The sequence below is a fragment of the Oenanthe melanoleuca genome, chromosome 2 (genome assembly GCF_029582105.1).
Source record: "Oenanthe melanoleuca isolate GR-GAL-2019-014 chromosome 2, OMel1.0, whole genome shotgun sequence".
Classification (NCBI taxonomy): Eukaryota; Metazoa; Chordata; class Aves; order Passeriformes; family Muscicapidae; genus Oenanthe; species Oenanthe melanoleuca.
In genome coordinates, this window is record NC_079335.1 from 141,713,357 (window position 1) to 141,732,019 (window position 18,663).

An 18,663-nucleotide genomic window follows, 5' to 3' on the forward strand; every position below is an offset into this window, starting at 1 on the left:
CCCCATAAACAGTGCTGGGGAATGAGATCCTCTGTGCAAAGGTACCAAGCAGCATTCACCAAAAAAACCAAAAAAAAACAACAAGGATTAAAACACTCAGGTCACTGCACAGCCCCCTGCTCCTGCTCTCTGCATGCAGCAAACATGGGAATAAATCACAGAAGGAAGGTTCTCAGGGAATTCTCTTCAGGGCTTTGCAAATTGGGGCTAATTAAATGTCTTAGAGGAGTTTTGCTCTGAGCCAAGTGAAGGATTTCTGTGTTTATACATATCACAGGCATGCCATGCAGAAAGCCATCAGAACTGACTAGATAAAACAGGAGATCCCAGAAAATCCCCTTTGCAGGCTTGTGACCTTACAAATAATAAACAATTAGTAGTCTTCTGTATTTATCTCTCAGGAATTCTCCCAATGCCTAAAGGGAGCCTACAGAAAAGTTGAAGAGGAACTTTTTTACAAGGACATGTAGTGATAGGATAAGTGGCAATGTCTTTAAACTGAAAGAGGGCAGATTCAGGCTAGATATTTGAAAGAAATTCTTTACTCTGAGTGTGGTAAGGCACTGGTGCAGATTACCCAGAGAGGTGGTAGCTGGAAAAAAGAGACCATAAAAGATCTCCCAACTTCCCATAGTGGAAGACAATTGTGCAGGGGCTACCAAATGTCATGTTTAAATACAAAAGTGAAAAATTTCTTTCAAAATCCAGTCCCTGCTGTCCCTGTTTCTCAGTTTCCTTGTCTGTAAAACTGGAGTAATACTAATCTAATGTAATTCAATCCAATCTACAGCAATCAGTAGTTATCTGTAGCAAATCTCAATAGAAGCTTTGAGGAGTTAAACACTACAGCAATGGAGCCCACAGCCATATCCCAGCTGATGACTGTCTCCTTTTCACTCCTCATCTCCTCCCTTCTGAGGATAATTCATCTAAAACACAGTTCACTATGTTCTGGTAGAGTTTTGAAAATTACTTTCCAATGTGTGCATGTTTTCCCTTAGAAGTTTATGTTTTCCCCAGAGATTATCACAAATCTTTCTTTCACTTGGCCATAAAGTTATTTTGTAATGGAAGAATATACCTTCTTTAAAAAGCACAACTAAATTGAAAAACCCTCTAAATGCAACAAGCCAGAGCTACCCACCACAAAAAAAAGTGACTAAGCCAACTATATTTCCCTCAAAATAACCTTCCCAACATTTGCCTCTCTCAGAAGTCTAAATATTTTATATCCTCTTTCCTAAATATTAAAGAACCAGGGTAGAACTAAATGCTGATATTTAACAGTGCTAAGACTGTGGGTATAACAAGAGCTCTTGGCAGTACTGACACAGCCTGATTTTTCTCTACCATCAACCATGTGCTGAATTAAGCCCACAGAGGTTATGACAAGAGGACTGAGGGAAATGTCACCATGCTGGCATTTAACCCACCCTAAGGGAGTGGAGAATGAGCCTTGGCTTTGGGCACTGAAGTCAATTCCCCATTTTTAGTTCTTGGAGGAGTAAGGGGAGGGCAATCTGCTGTGGAAAAGTAATACATGGTACCAACAGAAAGCAGTGCATTTTCCAACACAAGATCTCATTATTGATTACATTTATTTAGAGCAAAATCTAAAAAGTAAAGCAGGGCCTGAGTAACAAGTGACTAGCTAATGTTTGTCAGGGTTCCCAAAGGTACCTGCAGTCAGAGACACTGACATTGGTATCATGCTCACAATTTCTGGCAAAGCATGACTGAACCTTGCCTGCTTTATCTACATCTTCCTCCTGCTCCACACAGAGATTCATAAATCTTCTGTGCACTGATATCAGCATTTTTGCAATCTTTATTTGCCTATTTCAAGAAACAGGTATCTTCAAATTCACATGAGTATCTTTTTTCTGTTGGTCCAGACAATAGGCTGCCTCTCCAAGGATTCATCAAGACTGAAATGCAGACATCAATCTAAGTCTGCTGCCACAATTACCCTGATCAGAATAAACAAAGCTTTTCTAAAACCTGAATTTTAGGAAAACAGACCCAGTCTTTTTTCCCAAGCTGTCAGTGCTGTGCCTTGTATTTTTATAGATAAATCACTCTCAGCTTTGCTGATTACACTCTGGTATTCAGCCATCCATCTGGACACAGAAGAAATGTCCTGGCTCTTGGGAAATGGCAGGCAAGGATTTAATACCATAATTCTTCCCAGCTTTTCTTACCCACACTGACAACTTGTAACAGGGCAGACGAGGCTGATGCTACAAGAGGGATGCAGTTTGAGATTAGGATGTCTACATTCAGGTGTTTTTATGAGTACCAGGCATCTAAACTGCTATTAGAGTCAACAGGGATCCAGCCAAAGGAAATCAATGGAATACAAGCAGCAAGTCAGGGAGCAGCCAGGCCACAACAGCCCTGCAGTGAAGTTTCATCACTCCCTAGACAACACTATGTCCCACTGACTATAATGGGAGCTTAGGTATTGCCTGTCCAATTCCACTGACTAAATGAAGACATCTAGCATCATTTGAGACATCCCAGCATCTCCAGACATACTGAGGTGCTGGCAGACACAACACAAGACCTGTGGTACCTTCATGGAAGAACACGTGGCACGTCTCACACATCGCTGGTAAAAATTTCTGCTCCTAAGTTACATGTGAGCAGAAATAAATGTCTAAATAATCCTAAACTGAGTCCTATTCTTCAAGGACCTTACACTGATTTTCCAATTAGTGCAAAAGAGGGAATTTCAGGTTTTCTGAGGACTCATTCAAGTCAATACCCTTGCAGCACTTTGGCATTTTTCACCTCTTCTGTAACAGTGGTTATAAACTGGTTACTTTTCTTTTTTTCTTTTGGTGGTGGTGTTGTTGGTTTTGTTCCTTTTTTTGTTTGTTTGTTTGTTTTATTCAATGACATTGGAAATCTTGGAAAACCCATGAAATCTTACACTTAATGCTGCTGTAGCAGTGCTGTTACAGTACACAGAGACACAGAGCCAAAATGTGAAGATTTGTTCATATTTCCACATCAGAAAGGCAGTGTCCCTCCAGGGATGGTCCAGTATACCCTTCTCACTCATCAAAAAATATCTCTTTTTTGGCAACACTACCACCTGGACTCCATGGTGCTGTTGACAAGACCAGGCATGCTGGCTTTCAAATGACAATTGGGACAGTAGATACCTTTTCTAGCACAAATATAAACATATACCTTTGCTCTGGTAACACTTTATTGCAATATTTGGGTGCATCTGTGCATTTCAGCCTCTGCAAAGTACAGCTGCTTCTCAGGTAAATACAGTCAGTGTTCATATGAATGTTGTTACAGTCTTAATTAAACTGCTAAGTCTGGAAACGACAATGGTAGGACCACAGTGAAATTTTCTCCCTTTTCCTAACTCTATTTCATTTCTATTTCCAAAGCATGAGAGTATAAAAGTGACAACTTCTATTGAATAATATATTGATTTTTTTTTTCCCCTGAATTATGTCCACATCAAAATCTAAATCTAACAAATGCCAACAAGGAAATAAGAAAGGATCTTTCAAGAAAGAATAAGTAATTTGTGGTAATCCCTACAAACTATAATCTAAAGTGCTATAGGCACAATCACTAAAACTTCAAGCACCAGGAACTATCATTCTTCATTAGTGATTCTTCAAAAAACTCTGTTTTACACTGGAAAAGCTTTAGAGTCAATTCTTCCATCAGCACACAGGAGATTCAGGGATGCTGCTTCTGCTGGCATTACTAGAAATTAGACCTGGATATCTTTCCTGTTCTTAAAGAAAACCAGGACAATTTCCCTCTCTTTCAGTTAATCCATATCAACTGCCAAAAAGAATTTCTTTGGTGAAAAATACATTGTAAAATATAATAAAGCTACAGCAGGAAGTGAGGAAGACTCACTGTTGGAAATCCCTTACAATATTCTGCTGTCAAAGATAGTTTTAGCTTTTTGATCATAATGCTGTGATGGTGCACAGCATTCATCACTTTCCATTAAAATCATAAAAAGCACTGAAGTTGTTGTTTTTTGGTTTTTGTTGGGTTTTTTTAATGGATAAGAGAGAAAAAAACCCAACAAGAAATTCCTGCCATAACTAAAGAGTTTGAGGGTTCATGAACAACTTATTTCCTCCCTTCTTCCTTGGCTAATACCTTCATCACTTCCACTGTGATCGTGCATGGCTAGAAATTCTGGATGCAGCTTCTGAATGGCAGCTTGAACTGCCTTAATAAGAGCCACCACTGCCTTTTCAGTGCCCATTACAGATTTCTGTGTTTCAGTCCAAATCAGCCCTTTAGTTCCCCTGAGCTGGACAAACCAGCAAGACAGTTTATTTTTTGTGCTACAAATGCCCTGTATAGGCAAAAAAATACACAGATTAACAACACAAAAATACAGGCAAATTTATCTTATCAATTAATGTAAAGGAAAAGCAGCTGGTTTTATTACACTGAAAGTAAATTAACTTCTTTTTAAAATTGAGTATTCAGTGCCCTCCCCTGCCATAAAACAAAATAAAAACCACTCAAAACAGGAGGAGCAGAGCAGGCACAGGGAGGAAGCAGGAATTAACCCTAAATGAGATAGTGAAAGACACAGACAGGGCACAGATATGTTCTATAATACTGCTTCATCCTTAGGGAATTCTAACAGTATAGAGATAGCTCAAATGATTAAATTTGGGAAAAGTCAGAAAATGTGAATGCAGAGATCAGGACCTGGGAAACAGGAGGATAGTTCTGACCTGCTGGAGGAGAGATCTCTAGCAGTAAAGAGTGGCTAAATGTGGAGTAAATGACTGAAAAGCTTCAGTGGCCTCTGCTGGCAGATGAACTGTCCCACAGATGGTCAGACAAGAGGAGTGGCAGTGAGGAACACAACTTGTCAAGGGAAATGTGTTTCACTGCCTGCTCCAGTGGGCTCCAGCCCTGGGAGGTGATGGCAGTGCAAGGGAAGCCCCATGAGCATCAGTGAGCTCACACACACACATCACAGCTAAGCACAGAGAATAAAAAGGGAAGAATAAAGTCCTAAGCTTGAGGGATGACCATAAAGCAGTGAACAAATTAAAAAGTTCTTTGATGCAGGAAGCAGCATTCTGCTATCTGGCTGGAGAGCCTCTTGTTCAATTGAATCCCAACATGCAACTAGAGTTCCTACAGAGTGCTGCAATAAAAATAACACTGATAGTCCCTGCTGCTGGTCCTTTCCTGGACTTGTACCTATGAAAAACTCTCTGATCCTCCACTTAGGAGAAGTAGTTAAAGCTGTGGCAAAGGCTCTGTGTGAGGTCATTATCTAGCAAAATCGAACTTGAATATAAAACTGCACAAAAAATCTGCAAATGCTAGGATGGCTCGGATGCTAAGGGAAAGTCCAAGAAAAATCAAAAGCCTAGAAGCATAAACCAATACATTAAAAAAAAGAAATTGTGTGGTGTATCTGCTGTCTTGAGTAGCAGTAAATTACCAGCAGCACACATCTGTCTGCCATAATTTCAGCCTCTTCCTAGCATTCCAATTTGAGATGCCATCTGCAAATAAGAAAATGAGCTGCTTTTAAAATGCTGATGTCCTGCCCTTTTCCAATTCTCCAGCAGAGCTGAGAGGGGCTCAGTGCCCACCAATTTGGTCAGACCCCAAGCTTCTCTGGGGCTCTCATGAAGGACAAGCCCTGCCTTTGCTGCAGTGTATTTTATCCTCCTTAGTTAAAGACATGACACCTAGGAGAGCTGTACATGCTCTCTTTTTAAATTAGCCAAGGTTTTATAATTTTAACAGCCTTCCTTTCAAGTGAGCTGAAAAATTGATGTGGTCCCTGCTCATCCTCCATGTACTCCATGCCTGCAACACAACTCTGACTTTGGGTACACTTCCCTCCAAGGTTGTCCTTTGGAGCAAAGTTTGGATGACAGGAACAGGGTCTGTGCAAGCAACTGTATCTCTGTCCCTCCTCTACCTTTTTTTCTTCACTCCAAGGAATGAATGGCACCAAAATGTGTTAAATTCTCAGATTTTAAGCAGAGTAACAAGGCCAAAAATAAAGATGGGAACCCCACTTAGTGGATTACCTCCTCCCCCAAAGAGCTCACAGACCATGCAAGGGAAGTGCTCATCCTCACTTGCACTAAAACACAAGAGCATGGGCAGAGCCTTTGTCCCAGTCTCAGTGAGGTGGAAGCACTGCTGACTTCTGTGAGTTCACATCAGATCCCCAGACCATGCTTCCACTGGCAGGTTAAAAGCAAGTTAGAGAAGTTTTTCCTTGATGGCAGCAGTAGCAGTGTGAAAATGTAAAGCCTAAACCACTCAGGTCTTATCCCCATGTAAGTCAGGGCTTAATCAGGAATCAGGACATTCCCCTCAAGTGTTTTAGCCAAACTTTATTTATGTAAATTTCATGAAATGCAAATCATCCTTGACAATACCTAGATAAATAAGTGGTAAATCAATGCCACTGGATAACCAAACTATTTCACTGATAAAAAAAAAAATAAAATAAATACCATCATGTTAATCTGCTTATTTTAAAACCAGCATAAAACTCCCCAGTATAATGCAAAAATCATAAACATCAAACTCTCCAGACTAAGCATGGGCAAACTGCATGAAAATAAAGAAAAACACTAAATAAATAAATGAATGGAACCAAATCACTTTGCTAGGTTTACTTAAAAGTGCTGATATAGAAATAAGCCAAATACATTCTACTGAGCAAGAAATTGAGTTTGAAGATAATCCTTTTTTTTTTTTTTTTTTTTGTAGCCTTAGGGTCCTTTGTACTCCCATTGAAATCTTGGCCTCAAGTAATCCATACAGCATTCACAGCATGATATTATATCTATTTTATTGGGAAACACAATAATCAAAATGCTAAAATAAATCTTCTTCCTATTATTTGATTTAAGCATTGAAGTATTGAAGTGGCTAAGCTAATTTATTTTGATTATCAGCCCATTAGTCTTGGTACTATAAATTAACCCCACAATTTTGACAGAGCTTCCAGCTACCTAATGTCTGAAAATCCAATTTTGTTTAAGCACATATCGTGCTAAGATTTATTTTGGAAATGTCAATTAATCAGTTTGGTCAATAAAAAGTTAATATAAAGTGGTTTGCTGTTAAATGACATTGGCACTCACACATTTGCTCTGTCCTACACCAGTTAAAAAGCCATTGCAGATTCCCAGTTATAATGCTGAAAGCTCTGGCTGCATTTTTAAAGCACCAACTGTTAGTTAATTTTGTTAGCATAAACACCCAATAAAATTTTATGGTGTGTTCAACTCTCATTAAAGATGAAAAACAGTGTCAGAGCAGCACCCACCAATACCAGGGATAGCTCTGTACTGCTGATGCCCAGAACTCACTCAGATTCAGATCCAGGGCTCAGGGCTTGCTGTGCCTGAGGATCCTGCAGGGATGCAGAGCACGGAATCCCACGCACTGCTGGGAGCCCCTGGAGCCCCACACAGCTCTTCCACAGGGCTCCAGGCAAATATTTAATGGGGGAGGAACAGTCTTTCTCCAGCCCCTAAAATAACAGCTGTTGTAGGCAAAGTACACCCTTGCTGGTGCATATTTGCTCAGCAAAGACCACAGCTCTCTTTGCTCCCCATCACCCAGAATATGCTAGACAGGCTGGTCCCTCCACACCAGGGCTAGAGGAACCTGCTGCTCCTCAGGCTGCATCCTGTGCTTGGATTCCCTCCAGTCAGGGAAAGCACAACCCCTGCCAGGAGGTTTTCTGATCACTCAGGACATTTACAGCATCAGCCTGGCCACCTCCCTTTGTCTTCCCATCTTTCAAAGGGGATTGAGCCTTCCACTGGAATTTCTGCTCCTGACCCACCATCATTCTTCTTGCCAAATTTCCTGTTAAGGGGACCTTTCTGAGACAGCTGACACTCAGATAGTTGCAGGAAGTGCTCCAGGGAACATGGCTGGAATTAACTGCCAAAACCCATCAGGTTTACAGGTGGAATTATGGAGAAAGCAGATTTCACTCTCTGAAATAATAGGAAGATCAAATCAGGAAGTTCCCACAGCTGTTACTCCTAAAATCCTTAGGGTTGCATTGCTTAAGGCCATAGAAATTTCTAAAATCATCTTTCCATTTACATCAACAGAAGCAGAACTTCTCTCACTAAATTCAGCACCTGTACCAGATAGTGTCCACTGAAACTTACAGTTTACAACAAAGTAAAAAAATGTAATAAAAACCAATTTCAAACACTTCCTCTTAAGTTCCTTGGCACATCTTCTTGATTTAGAGTTCACCACTTGAAGTTTTGATGGGTTTTGCCTCTGCAGCTCTGTGAAAGTTCCTCCCAAAGGATGTAGAAGATTGAGGATCTTCACAAATTGATACAGGGGAAAGAGCTAAATCAACACTACAGTTCCACTGCTTGTGCAACATGAAACCTCATTCCTTAAGGAGCCAAATACCTGGATCCCTAATGGACAGAGTCTACAGTTTTCTCTCCCTTTTTTGCCCACAGGATTTTCCTGCTGACACCTACCCTGGGCAAGGGATAACATGCTCCATAGAGAGGGAAATGCAGGTGGAATATGGGGAGCACCTGCTGCTGAGCTTGCTGGCTCTTAAATAGACAATGATTAGCATTTCCTTGTTTTCAGTGGCAGAAAAGATCAGCTTTAATCTGTCATCTCTACCTAGTCTGAAATTTTTTGGTAGTTTACTTTTGTCACTTTGCTGCCTGCAAAACCAGAATAATTCTCCCACATTTTTGCTTCTTATTGTCAACTTAAACCAAAAATACACTGAAGGCCAAGACATTTCTGCCTGTGTGTGGTCACAGGAGGATGGAGCATTGATCTTTCCTGCTTCTCTCACACAATGCTATATTAGACTATTCTGAAAGGTTGATGTTTTTGAGATGAAAGTATAATTTCTAAGGGACTGCCCTCTGAGTAAGGCTGGATCTTGGAGGCAGCTGACTGATCATGTTTTAAAGCTCTGGCAGCTATACTGAGTCCTACTTTAATACTTATTAGGTGTGGAAGTCGACCTTGCATTCCCACTAGAGCATTAAAATTAGGAAACTCAAAAATACACTTAACTGTGCCCATGCAGGGTAACTTACCACTCACAGTAAAATACAATGTGCAAGTAAAGCTGAACTTGTTTCCACTTCAGCAATAACACAGAGGAGCCAGCACAGCTTCCTTATCTTAATTTTCTGCATCCAAGAGTCCTAGAAATGCTGTGCCTCTATTGCTTCCATAACTTTGGAGGTATTGAATCTCTCTGCAATTAAACCAACATAAATAAGCAGTAATTCAATTGAAATCAGTGGAATTCATGTGAGAGGGATAGTTCATCTAAAAGAGAAGATAATTAGATTTACCGGTGTAGATGCAATAATCTCTTATTAATTGTTTAAGGAATGAACTATAAAAACAAATTCCCTCCTAATCTGTTAAAAGGACATTATGGACCTCTTGCCCACAGCTGTATGGGCTGATTGCAGAATCCCTTTAGATCAGGGCAGCCAGAACACCCTTCACCAGCAGCTTGTTTTTCTCGTAGGATAAATTTGTTCTTTTCAGAACAATGAGAGACAGCAACCAGGGGCACAGTCATAACTGCATTTTCAGTTCAGCTTAATTGAGTGTACTTTGCTTTAACAAACACTTTACATTACTGCATTGAGTTGTTTTCATACCCGCATTCTTTCATACCAATACTGCTAATTAGGACAATTTTTTCTCCTTTAAAAGGAAAGAAATAAAGATATATGTTCAAATTATTTGCTGCTATTCTAAAGCATTCATTATTGCTGATTAAAAGTGAGGTTACAGTTATTCAGGTGGATGTCCTAACTTTCAAACTTTCACCAAGCTTTTTCTAATGCTTACATAACACTGAGAGAGGAAAAGTGGTTTTTAATATTTGCTACAGTCCAAAATATGACATGTGTTGACAGCAACAAAATCCATGATGGAAACAAACCCCATTTGCTCAGGTTTAATGAAGCTTTGTTTCATCTCACAGTACAGAGACTCTTGTCATTGCTGTTGAGGCAGGAAAGCACTTTTCTCCCACCCACATATCAGGACTTGAATGATGAAGAGGTTAAAGCCTAGCAGCAGAAAATAAACATATAAATACCTAATAAACACATAATCAACCCTCCAAGCACCATAAGTTGCATGTAAGGATGTCAAAGGAGCTGGACTGACAGCTGACTCACAGGGCAACAGGAATCAGATTGGGGTGTCCTGGTCCAGAAGACATGCACTGACCATGCCCAAGACAGAGCTCCACACAAAACAGCTACAACAGCTGCAATTGTCCAAAAATACAGTCAGGGAGATGTCAGAAGAGACTGAATAGCAGCAGGGTTGTGCCAAACAACATCCTAATGTACTGCTGAGGTTGCTGTACAGAGCTGGGGGTTTAGACCGTGCCCTCCAAATTGTGCACGTTGGCCAGGGGGTTGGCTAAAGGCATTTTCATCCAAAATAAAGAGACAGTGCATCCCCCTGTTCCAGGAGATGCTGTGAGTTTCCATCTTAGCCACTCCAAAGAACAGCCCTGAACTCTGCTCTGCCCCTTCTCCAAAAGGAGAGATGGGAGGGCTCCTGCTGTGGAGCAGCCATCTCCTGATGGGTACAACAGTCCCCAGAAGGATGGAAGCTGCTGGGTCTCTGAATCCTCATCAACACTCAGAAGGACATCAGATCCACAAATCCTGCTCTGTGGGACACCTCCTTTCTCACTGGGGGAGGATGGGGATGGTCCTTAGATGAAGGACCCCAAGTATAGTTGTTTCTAAAGAAATAAATTACCCCAAATGATTTCTACAGATTTTCCTCCCTGAAGACAGATGAATTTGGGAGCCCAAATATGAAACAAATTGCCTTCTCACAGTGTCTGCCTTGGTATTAATGTAAGAAAAGAAGCTAAATTCAAGGCACAATTTCTGTGTCATGTATTGGCTGATGTGGGGCTTTGGACTGCTGACTAAAAGCCAAAAGCCAGGAGCTGCAACATGCAGTGTTGAAAAATCCTGAATCCCCATATGGACTTAGCCTTCATTAATTGCTTCAAGAAATCTGTCAAAATGTGATAGCTTGGAACTGACCCCCAAATTCTTCTGGCAGGATCTGAGTGACTTTGCAGTAAAGTGAACTTCTTTAACCAGAGTTAAAGGCTGCTCCCAGCCCACACAAGAGAGGTGGGTGGGTTTTGTACAGATTCAGGCTGCTCACCACCCCAACCACCCCAGCACATCAGAAATCTTCCTGTGACATAGCTTTACATTACAGAATTGGGGTGAATCCTCTTGCTTTCCTCCCTCAAATTATCTTAGGAAAGGCAAAGGGATTAGTCACAGGTAGGAAAAAAAGCATTAGAAACTGTATGTACACAAACTATTTCTCAAAAATAGCTCTCTCTAGACAATAAATCAGTTTTCCAATAGCACTCACAAGTGGCTTAGAACTTCTAGCTCTTGGTTAGAAACAGCTACAAAACATTACATAGAAATGTTAAAAATATATACACCTTTTAGTGGGCATGCATTACTAGAGTTTGGAATTACAATCAAGCCTATCTGCTTAAGGGCTCTAATTGTATCCCTCCTTTGAAATGCTACCTCCCTTGCTCACCACAACTGAGCAAAGCTGTAAATCTTGCAAGAGAAATGTGAGGTCTAAGTGTCCATTGCCCAGCAAGAGGGAAGCTCAGGAGAAGCCAGGAAGAAAAGTACCTTACCTCACTGAGTTGGCATTTGAGTTGACACAACATAACAACTTTTTGCGGGGAGGAAAAAAACCCTGACATGTTTCTCCATCAGCTGGGGCAACAAAGTGATTTATGACAAATTATTTGCTCAACACACTCTGTCTTGGGAAGACCCCAGCCCTCACCCATGGCTGCCTATTTGCCTCCATAAACTTCCAGTTTTTCTGGAATTTCTTCTGTGCTCCTTCCCTTTTCCCATTCCCTCCCAATCTCTGCACAGCCTGCGATGGGAAAAGGACAGACTGTTGTAGCAACAGCCATGTGCTGGCTGAGGCACTGGGACAGGATGGGACAGATTTCTTCCTGCTGCTTCCTTTACTCAGGTATTGAATAATACTTCTGTATTAAAAAATTCATTTCCATGATACTTGCAGAAAGCTGACAAAACATTACTCTTATTCTGTCAATTTTGGTTAAAATTGGCTGCGAGTTCAAAAGTTAGGAGATTTGGAAAGTCAGACAAATCCTGTTTGTGGTTCTGTTGTTTTATTTTTCATTGAGGTTTTGTTTGTTGTTCAGAAAAAAAGAAAACCCAGACAAATGAAGCACAGATATTAAACATCTCACCAGAATTCCTAATTTCTATGCCTTAGGAGTCAGAGTCACAAAAAACTTGGCTATTCTACCTCTTGTCTGCTCCATCAGAGACCACTAGTAAGTGATCAGTTACTTGATTTTTCAGCCCCATTTGATAAACTCTCGTTTCTGAACTCTGCAAGGCTTCCTTGAAACTAAATCAGTCATGCATGGAGCTTTCTGTGTTTTAATTAAATCCTGAAATCATCAATCATTTCAATCTTATGACTTGAAAAAAAAAGTATTTATTTCCAATGGAAAAAATATCCAGATCCTTCAGCATTGAAAATTAGATGAAAATGCCTTCAAGGAAAGTAAGAATGTATCAATTATCATATGCTAAGAATATACACATTTGAGTCCCATCTCTTTCTTCTGCATTAAAGCATTAGGCCACCAGCTTCATGCAATAAATTATTATTGATATGCAATAACCTTAGCTGTTTGACCCAAAACTCAAAGAAAACAAGAAAGTGCAAAGGAAGGAGGCCCAACATTGAAATTACAGGCAAGATCCAGAGGATATTTAATTTAGGGCCCTTGAATTATGCAGAGAGCTTAGGTACAGGTTCAACTTCAAATATATGATTAGTCATGGAGCTAAGTAAATAATTTCAGCAGACTCATCTAATCTGTTTGTTTACTTCCACAGCCCTCATCATGTTGCATCTTTTAATACTCACACAGCCTTATGATTAGTGGGTTTAATCCTAAAATGGCTATATGAGAAAAGGAGGAACAACCTTATTCACATCACAGAAGGGGAGGTATAAAATAAATCTGTGTGCCTAAGAGTTTGTAGGGTCAGGTCTGCACTAACTAGACATGAAGTGTAACAACCAGGTGATCGAGCACCAGCATCTCAAGCAACACCACAACACTAAGTCTGGAGGATGGAATGGGACACCAGTATTAGGAAGTAAAATAAATAAAATTTTAAAAAAGTTAGCACTGCACCATATCTGGTGAAATGTCAATTTTGCACTTCTTTAAGGTGCATCCCATTAGGTATTATAGAATCGGACCTCTCTAACAAATATTAGCACCAAAAGGCATGTGAAATCTTGGGGAAGGTGGTGTGTCTACCATAACAGAGAAACATAAACACGGGGGAACACTTCAAAGAGTTGCAGAAGAACAACATCAGCAGAATTGTCTGTAAGAGGGCACATGCATCTGACTTTATTTGTGTAGATGTAAGGGCTATGTTCATCACTACCTAAAAAAAAGTTAACACAAATTTGATCTGGATCAGGTAGGAGCACCCAGTTACATTTCTATTGAATTCAGCAGAGTGCACAATCAAGTGTTTTATCTCAGCTATTTATTTTTAATGCTGGCTCTGCAAACACACCGCAGCAAGAAGTAAAAGCAGCAGATAAAGCTGTACCTGATCCCACGTTCCTCTCCACCACAAACCCTTACCTTCAAAGCATTTTATCCCGTTTGAAACAGGTGCACAAGTCCCGACCTTCCCAGCACTTTGATGCTGAGAGGCCGCAGCACCTTGAACACACCCGCCCGGGTCGCAGCCCGAAGGGGACAGGACAACCCAGCGGGGAGGGACGGGGCCACCCAGAGCCATCCCAGAGCCATCCCAGAGCCATCCAGAGCTATCCCAGAGCCACCCCAGAGCCATCCAGAGCCACCCCAGAGCCATCCCAGAGCCATCCCTCCCAGCACCCTGCGGGGAGGCGGCTCCGCACCCCGGACCCGGCGGAGATGCTGAACTTGGCCAAGTGATGGGTTAGCAGAGAGCGCAGGGGCTGCTCCGGGGGGCCGGGGGGACACGCTCTCAGCTCTCAGCTCTCAGCTGTGGGTTTGGGGACCCGAAGCTGCAGGTTTGGGGACCGGGGCATCCCCACCGCCCCGCAGCCCAGCCCCGCTCCCCGCGGTCCTACCTTGGAGCCCTTGCCGGAGCAGCGGACGTGGTTGCTCACCCCGGCCGTCTGGTTCATGCTGCAAAGTTGGGCTTCGGGCACACCTGGGCGAGCAGCGGCGGGATGGCAGCAGGCAGGGCAGCACGGGCTGTGCCCGCTCCGGGATTGTCACTCTGCGACGGGATGGTCACCCTGCACAGGGGCTGTCACCCCGAGCTGGGATTGTCACTCCGCACCGGGACGGTCACCTCGCTCCGGGATTGTCACCCCGCTCCGGGATGGTCACCCCGAGCTGGGATTGTCACCCCGCTCCGGGACTGTCACCCCGCGCCGCGACTCTGCCCCGTCCGCCGGGGTCTGCGCGTTGGCGGCGCTCCCGGCTCCAAAACAAAACCCGAAACACCCCCCGGCCCCGGCGGCGCTTTCCTCCCCCGCCTCCAAAGCAGAGGCGAGGCGAGCCCGGCTCTGCCCGCCCCCCGCCCTCCGAGGCCGCCGCGGAGCGGGGAGGGCGAGCCCGGCTCCGCTCGGTTCGGCTCGGTTCGGCCCCGCTCGGCTCGGTTCGGTTCGGCTCGGTTCGGTTCGGCTCGGCTCGGTTCGGCCCCGCTCGGATCGGCTCCGCTCCGCGGGACGCTCCCACCCGCGGGCCCGGGCACCGCTCACTGTCTCGGCATCGCTGTGTTTAATCCGCCAGCCCCGCCGTGGGCAGCGGGAGATCGCGCTAAAGATGCCGCGGGTTCCCGCAGAGCCGGGGTCTCACCCGCTGGCGCTCGGGGCAGCGAGTCCTGCATTCACCGGGAGAGGAATCCGGGCAGATGTTCGCTTGCGAACAAGCTGAAGGGTTTGGGTCTTACATTTTTTTTCCAGATGTGCTAGAGTTCAGGGTATAGGTTTTGGCTTTTCTGTTGTTTTTCGTTTTGGTGAAATAAGAGTTGCACAAGCGACTCTGCTTTGCTGGCCAAAAATTAGGTGCTTTAAGTTAGTGGGGTTTTTTAAACAAACAAACGTAAATATCCATGTTTGGGATATCATTATTGGGATATTTTTTCCTACTCCCCAGTCCACCCTTCCACTTCACCTCCTCTTTTATTGCAACAAAAATATGGCAAAATTCAGTTCTCAGGGTGGCAAAAGAAACAAAAACAAGCAAAAACCTAACATAAACTATGTTTGAGTAAGAAGATCTGGATAGCCAAGACTAAAAAGCATCCACACTTCATCTTATCAAATCAGGGTTTCATTTGTTTTCAGATTAATCTACCCAAATAGATAGTTTCTAGTATTTTTGAGTTCTTACAGCATACTTTAAAACGTTTGAATAAATAAAACGCTTTCTGGATGTTGCAGAAAGAACAAAAATAGTTGCTCATCTTGCCCCAGAGCCCGTGCTGCTTTGGAGAAGCCCAGTTCCCTCTTTTCTGAAGCCCACCTTTAACTGGCTGCATCTTCTAGCCCTGTGGCTAAAACAGATGCAATGAGCCCGACATGGAGGCTGACAGCAGAATAAAGTGTAGTTAAAAGGTAAATTTAATTAGAGGCACTTGGCTTCGGCTCAGAGGCAGGAGAAAGGACCCAGTGCCACCCTGTGTGCCCAAACATCCCTCCTGTCAGCAGGGCACACTGGTTTTGAGAGCAGCCATCTAAGGACTGCTTTTATCAGAGAAACAAGTCCCTCGGGGCACAAACCACCTTGTCAGGGTCAGACTTTCCTCCTCAGAAGCTGTGCTGTTGTAATGACCACACTCTGCTCCTTCATCCTGCAGTGTCAGCTCCTCTGTAGCTCAGAGTGCTGCCTGTGAGTTCCCCTCAGGGACAAGTGTCCCACCAGTCTCCATGGGCAGAGTGCTGGCACCCTGGCTCATCTATCAAGCATGCTCAGCCCACATCATCCTGCTACAGCCCTATGGTGGCTTTTACTTTTTTACACTAATTAAGATTTGAAGTTTCCTACTCTGACTGCTCCGCTCAAGCAGTTTGGTTTTATACCTTCCCAAGCAAAATGTCTGTTAATAAATCCAATTACAGACTTTGAGATGCATATTTGATGGGGCCTGGCACCATTATACTCTTTCTGCATGATTTGTTGCACAGAGACGTGCAGAAGTTCCTGGACTTATTTGCAATTGTACAAGTGAGCGGAAGAAATTTGGGAAAAAAAGAAAAAAGAGATAGGCAAGCAAAACTGCCCAAAGAGATTTCAAATCCATGGCAAACCCTGTGGAGCAGGTGAAAAATCTGTACTCTTTTCTCTCTCTCACAAGAAACTTGCATTGCACAGCTGGATCGTGGAGTGTTGTCCCATTATGTTTATCAGTTTTGTTCTGAAGCAAAGCAGAAGACACCACTGAAGGCCCCTCTCCATTGTGTAACCAGTCAGGGCAGGCAGGGAGCTTATTTTCATTACAGGACATATTTTGTCTTATTCCCTGGCAAGAGAGACACAAGGAAAGTCTCCTGCTCTCTCCCATTTTTCCACTTAATGCCTGTCCCACTCATGGACATCTCCGTTCTCACCTAAAACTAAAACAAACCTTATGGCACTGAATCTCCCTTCTCTATAGAAAAGAGGAATTTCCAACTGAGATATCAGGGAGCATTCACAGAAAAAGGCTTCTGCTTTCAAAAATATGAGTAAGCATGTTGATGTTTACTAGCTCTTGAAAGGAGACTCCTGAATGCATGGTGGAAGTGCAGTCTTTGAAATTTGGGAGAAATTGATTCAATTTCAAACTCTCTACATGAGGCAAAGGCCTCTCTACATGATCCTGGGAGAAAAAATATCACCACCATCCTTCTTTGCCCCTCAGTGCTCCTGCACTCTGCCTATCTACTGCCAGTTCCCCCAGGGCAGGACATACCTGTGCAAGCCTACAGTGTCCATCATCATTTTGGGCCCTTGTTTCAGTGAAGACACCTAACTTCTGCAGAAAACCAAAACTGGAATCATTACAGCCTGTTCTTTTTTAAACTGGAGTGCCTTATATATATCTAGAAAAGAACAGACAATGCCACAAACAGCAGAATTTTCCAGTGCCTGTGAGAAAAGTAAGTGATTTATAGATTAGTATTCATAGACTGTTTAGTGAAGTGTGAAGGAACAACAATATACTGTCATATAAGCTGTAGCATATAAACATCCCTTGGCATTTTACACTTTGAAAAGGATTATACATAAGCTTGGCTGAGAAGAGTATTAAAAAGGAATCTCAGTCATACTTTTTGGGAACATTTAGTAATCTGTCTTTGGAGCTGAGCTAAAGCTATGCAAAATGAATGCAAGGAAATCCATGCAATCATGACATAAGACCTAAAAACAAAGCAAAATTTTAAAGCCAAAATTATGTCACAAAATTTAATAATGTGTGGAGGACTTTTTGAGTTCTTCAAATTCATACTTTGCAGATGAACTCTGCAAAGCTGAGTGAAAATCAAAACTGAAATCCAGAGTTTTACATATTTATCCTGACTCCAATAGCTGAGTCTTTTGAAGAAATATCCAATGTCACAAAACTCAAAGAAAAAACACAGGACTGCCAAGACTGTTATATGCATCTAGTTTCAAGTTCCAGGTTAAATTTAGAGGAGGACCTTTGAAATATTTTTTAATGTTATAAGTTCTTTCCAGGAGCCTGTTTTGATCTAAATTTGATCTGTCTGGAGCATGGTAACACTGCTTTCTGAACTCTAGGGGTTTTGAGGTTTTCTCAATAACATGGCAAAGATAAAACCCTGCTGATTTCCTTCTCCAGTATTTTCAGTAGGAAGCTGACTGAGATTAGTCCAATATCTCACCTCTCAGTAATGTTTGACACCACTTGTGATGTAACCAGAAAAGCACATCCGTTTTGTACAGGTCAAAGCCACAGCACAGGGACACAGAAACTGAAATGTGAACTGGCACTTATACAGGGTTCAAAGTACTGCAGAAACCACCAAGGTTCACCTTGCTCTGCACCTCAGAAGAGAAATGTGGTTAGAAGGCTGGTTTAAGGAAAACAGAAAGATGAGCAGTCAACATGCAGTGAGGGCAGAGAAATCGAGAGCACGGGAGACAAGGAGGATGTGAAAATTGAGACCACGGAGTGCTAAAGAACACAATCCCAAAAATCAATGCAATGATGGATCAGGAACAAAAAGCACAGCACGGGAAGGCTATAATTAGATGGTTTAGTCATAGCCAGGAGCCTGACTGAGCTTTTTGAATCCACTCAAGTGGACAGAGTTAATGCAGAGTTTGGTTTGATTGTTAGTTCTTCTCATGATGGCAACGCAGAGGAGGCTCCCAGGAGCTTTCACTCTCCACTACAGCAGCATGGGTAAAAGCCCACCAGCACACACAAGGGTCTCTCAAATTTTCTTCTAACTATGGAAAAGTGATACCTGCAGACAAGAGCATCTCCTACTGCAGCTGTGGCTCTGGGGCTGCTGTGGACTCATCAA

The 18,663-nt window shown here is 42.7% G+C and overlaps 1 protein-coding gene across 1 annotated transcript in view; it reads right to left on the reverse strand.

Moving 5' to 3' along the window:
- DPP6 (dipeptidyl peptidase like 6) overlaps positions 1-14,665 on the reverse strand; it is a 529,059-nt gene extending 514,394 nt beyond the window's left edge. Inside the window, exon 1 of the mRNA XM_056485082.1 lies at positions 14,248-14,665. Coding sequence (XP_056341057.1) covers positions 14,248-14,304 — 57 coding nt within the window. The 5' untranslated portion in view covers positions 14,305-14,665. The remainder of the gene's footprint in view (positions 1-14,247) is intronic.
- Positions 14,666-18,663: the final 3,998 nt, after the last annotated feature.